General features: G+C 35.4%; 1 protein-coding gene across 1 annotated transcript; it reads left to right on the forward strand.

Annotated features, from left to right (window-relative positions):
* Nucleotides 1-317: 317 nt before the first annotated feature.
* Nucleotides 318-3,066, forward strand: LOC118598523 (NACHT, LRR and PYD domains-containing protein 12-like; the record flags this gene model as incomplete). Its single annotated transcript, XM_036211266.1, is given in 4 exon segments — nt 318-362; nt 920-1,093; nt 2,254-2,427; nt 2,532-3,066. Coding segments are annotated over 4 exon segments (403 nt in total), but the record flags the coding sequence as incomplete, so codon positions are not given.
* Nucleotides 3,067-3,548: the final 482 nt, after the last annotated feature.

The raw sequence follows: 3,548 nt of genomic DNA on the forward strand, positions 1-3,548 counted from the left end.
GAATTCATGAGCAAATATTGAGAAGCAGTATTTGATTTTAAACCTTTTAACAGTTTCATAAACTGTAACAATGTAGTTAACTATTTTAGTGAGTAATCACCTGAGCAAGATAAATCACAATTTTCTTTTCACATTCAGTTTTACACCAGACACACACATGTATATATACTGTCTTTGGGGTGGATCTCACAACCGGAAGTTATTATGCTTTACTACTGCATCACAGTCTATTGATGAGAAAACATATCATTAGTGACAATTTTTTTATACTTTGGCTGTTTTCACAGGATCAATTTTATTTCTTTTTTTCTTCTCAGGTTCAACTCAAGATTACTAGCCGGAAAATCAAAACAGTGTTCACAGTAAGAGACAACACCAGTTCATCAAAACAACCAACAGCACTTCGCTGTGTTTGTGAAAACACAGCGAAGTGCTTGCCAGCGCCTCTGTAGAGCAGTCCAAAACAAATCGATCCAAGCTATTCGCTAAACGTCATCCATGTTTTTCCATGATGTGGAAATGGATGAATTCCAGAACAACTTTGGCGGTTACTCCGATAAAGCAGTACATTTGACAGGCATTGAAAGATTGGCGGCAGATTGCCCGCCACGTCTGGTGTGAATGCACCATAAGAGTTATGATAACGCAAAGAGTGCATGCTCAACAAGAGCAATCTCAGTGTTTTTTGTCTTTTTTTTTTTGAAGATATGCTAAACTCCAGATTTGCTCCTTAACAGACACATACCATGTGTCTGTTACTAATTAACTATTATATACAACACTATTTTGTTTAAAAATTATACTACCACATTTTCCTAAGTCCACCCCATTTTTTAGAATCACAAAAATATCTGAAACAATGTCATTCACCTGAGATCAGCAGAAACTAATCAGTTTGCTTTTGTGTTTGTCATCAAAGCCCTAATTTTTCAGAACCACCCGATGTCTATTGGAACATCGTGGCCTCCGCTCTGAAGTCCAACCCCTCCCATATGACAGGACTGGATCTGAGTGGAAGCAACCTGTCTGATCTAGCAGTGAAGTTCTTATGTGAAGGACTGGAGAGTTCAAACTGCAAACTGGAAATTCTGAGGTCAGAGAAAAAAAAAAGTTGAGGTCTGGATAATTTATTTGATGTTACCATATGTTATGGACTAAAGGTCACTCCAGAGTAGAAGTCACAGCAGCCAATAAATACATAATAAAGAAAAAGATATTATATATCAGTCACACCCAAATATGAGTCGCAGTTTTAAGAGAACATTGTATAATAAAATACGGGACCAAGAAAGGACATTATATTGCATTTTGAAATGCATATTATAGTTAACAATAATAGATTATATGCACACTTCAGTACACATTGATATTCATTTAGCTTCATGAAATATAGGATGAATTGAATAAGTGTGTATAATATATTTTAATAAGCTGAAAAGTGCACAACATTTAGATAACCATACCATACCAACAAGTCAACTAAACTTTATTACTTCAAATCTCTAAATCCATTGAATTATTCATCCTCTGTGTCGCTTTTAAACAACTCTGCTAATTCTGGCATCATCGCAATCTTGCCAGAATCTGTATCCCTTTGTCTAAGAGAGGTCTCCCACAGCTCTACAAAGTTATAGCTACTAAACATAATCGGCTTATTCAACTATATCTGACAGTGATTATTAGGGGTCCATTGGTGAATGCTCTTACAACGTCAATTTCATATATCAGGTTTCTTATCCTAAATTAACCGAACAAATCTTAGTTTTTTTCTTTAACAGATTACTGCTGTTTGACGTTTAAGATGTGAAAAACTGTAAACAACCATCACAAACTTGAAAAATAAACTTTCAGCAGTTCCTGCTTTTTTCTTCTGCAATGCTTTAAGTAGCAAATAGGAGTGCACACTCCTACGTACCCTGTAGTGGTTGCTAGAGAAAATAACCAACATTTGAGCCTTTTTATTTTTTTTAAATCGTATATAACCACACCCCTGACCAAAATGTATATTCCTTTTTTTTAGCTATTACTGTTTGAAATGTCTTTAATCTTTATGTTTTAAGTATTTGTAGAGCCTCAGAGCATTAATCTTTCTCCACTCCCTACTTTATTTTTCTAAAATGGAGATTTTAATATTTTTCTCAAGAATTATGCCAAAGCCAATTTAAGTTTATTAAAATATATATACCCATGTTGCTCTTTAAAGTTCAAACAAATTTTAAACTATTAAATTATGTTTTATTATTCTGTTTTCAGGTTGAAGAATTGTAGTTTGTCAAAAGTACACTGTGATGTTCTGGCTTTAGCTCTGAAGTCCAACCCGTCCCACCTGATCGAACTGGACCTGAGTGAGAACAATCTGCAGGAGTCAGACATTCAGCCGCTCCTCGATCTGTTACCGAGTCCAGACAGCAAACTCGAGACTCTGAGGTCAGTAGATGGTTGGACTCAATCTGGATGTTTTTATCAGAATTGATGTTCTTTCTTCACTGATAAAGATGAGGAAACTTTCATTCATGTTCTTTTATGTACAGGTGGTTCTGATGGTCCATCAGGTGAAGCAGCAGCAGTTTGTCTGCAGATGTTCTGGACCATGCTACAGGAGGAGAGGGGTGTGATGGAGGAGTCAGAGGAGAAGATGACTTTCAAAGCTTCAGTGTGAAATCTCTGGTTTACAGGGTTAAAAAAAATATTTTAATGACCAAAATGATGAGAACATTTTTCAGAACAACCAAATGAAACATTTTGAGTTTGTTTTTTGTCCTAACATTAGACATATTGCCTCATTAGTCTATTAAACTGAAATCTACTGAAATCTGTTGTTTTTTACTTTTAAGTCAGATTTTATTTCTTGGAGTGATGTTTAATTTTTTTCATCTTCTGGTCTAAATTGAGACGTATTTTTGTTTTGATCAATTTCACCTGCAGCACTGTGATAATGAAACAAGGTTGTTTTTTTCCAGCAGCGTGCTTCCTTCTTTTAGTCATTTAATCAAGGAAACAATAAAGTGGATTTTTCCTCGAAGAAACTCATGTAACAACTGTGTTTTGTCTTCTCAGTATAGTAATTGTCTCTTATCCTGCAACTGCAGGTGACAATAAAAAGGATGCTTTAGGAAACTGCGTTCTTCCACGTGATTCTTTCTTTTGAGAAAAATATTTTTTAAACAATGAAACACACCAGTGTGCATTATCTGGGTTACAGCACCACATGGTGGACAAAGGAAGAACTGCAAACACAAACTTTATGTTTTAATGTCAAAAGGAAAGTTTCACATTCATCTTTAAAATGCTCATTAATATATTTTTTGAAATCTGCTTGTGATATAAAAGTGTCCAATCTCAGAGTTTTTTGCAAGTCATTCCAGTCTCTGGCTGCAGCATATTGAAATGACCCAGAACCAAGTGAAGAACTTGATTTTGGGACTTTTAACAATAATAGTTTTGAAGTGCGGGTGTTGTACACAGGGGATGAGGTATGTAAAAGCTGGCGCAGGTAGGGTGGAGAAAGACCAAGCAGAGTTTTATAGATTAACAGTAGCCAGTGACAT

This window comes from Oryzias melastigma, unplaced genomic scaffold, assembly GCF_002922805.2.
Source record: "Oryzias melastigma strain HK-1 unplaced genomic scaffold, ASM292280v2 sc01802, whole genome shotgun sequence".
NCBI lineage: Eukaryota > Metazoa > Chordata > Actinopteri > Beloniformes > Adrianichthyidae > Oryzias > Oryzias melastigma.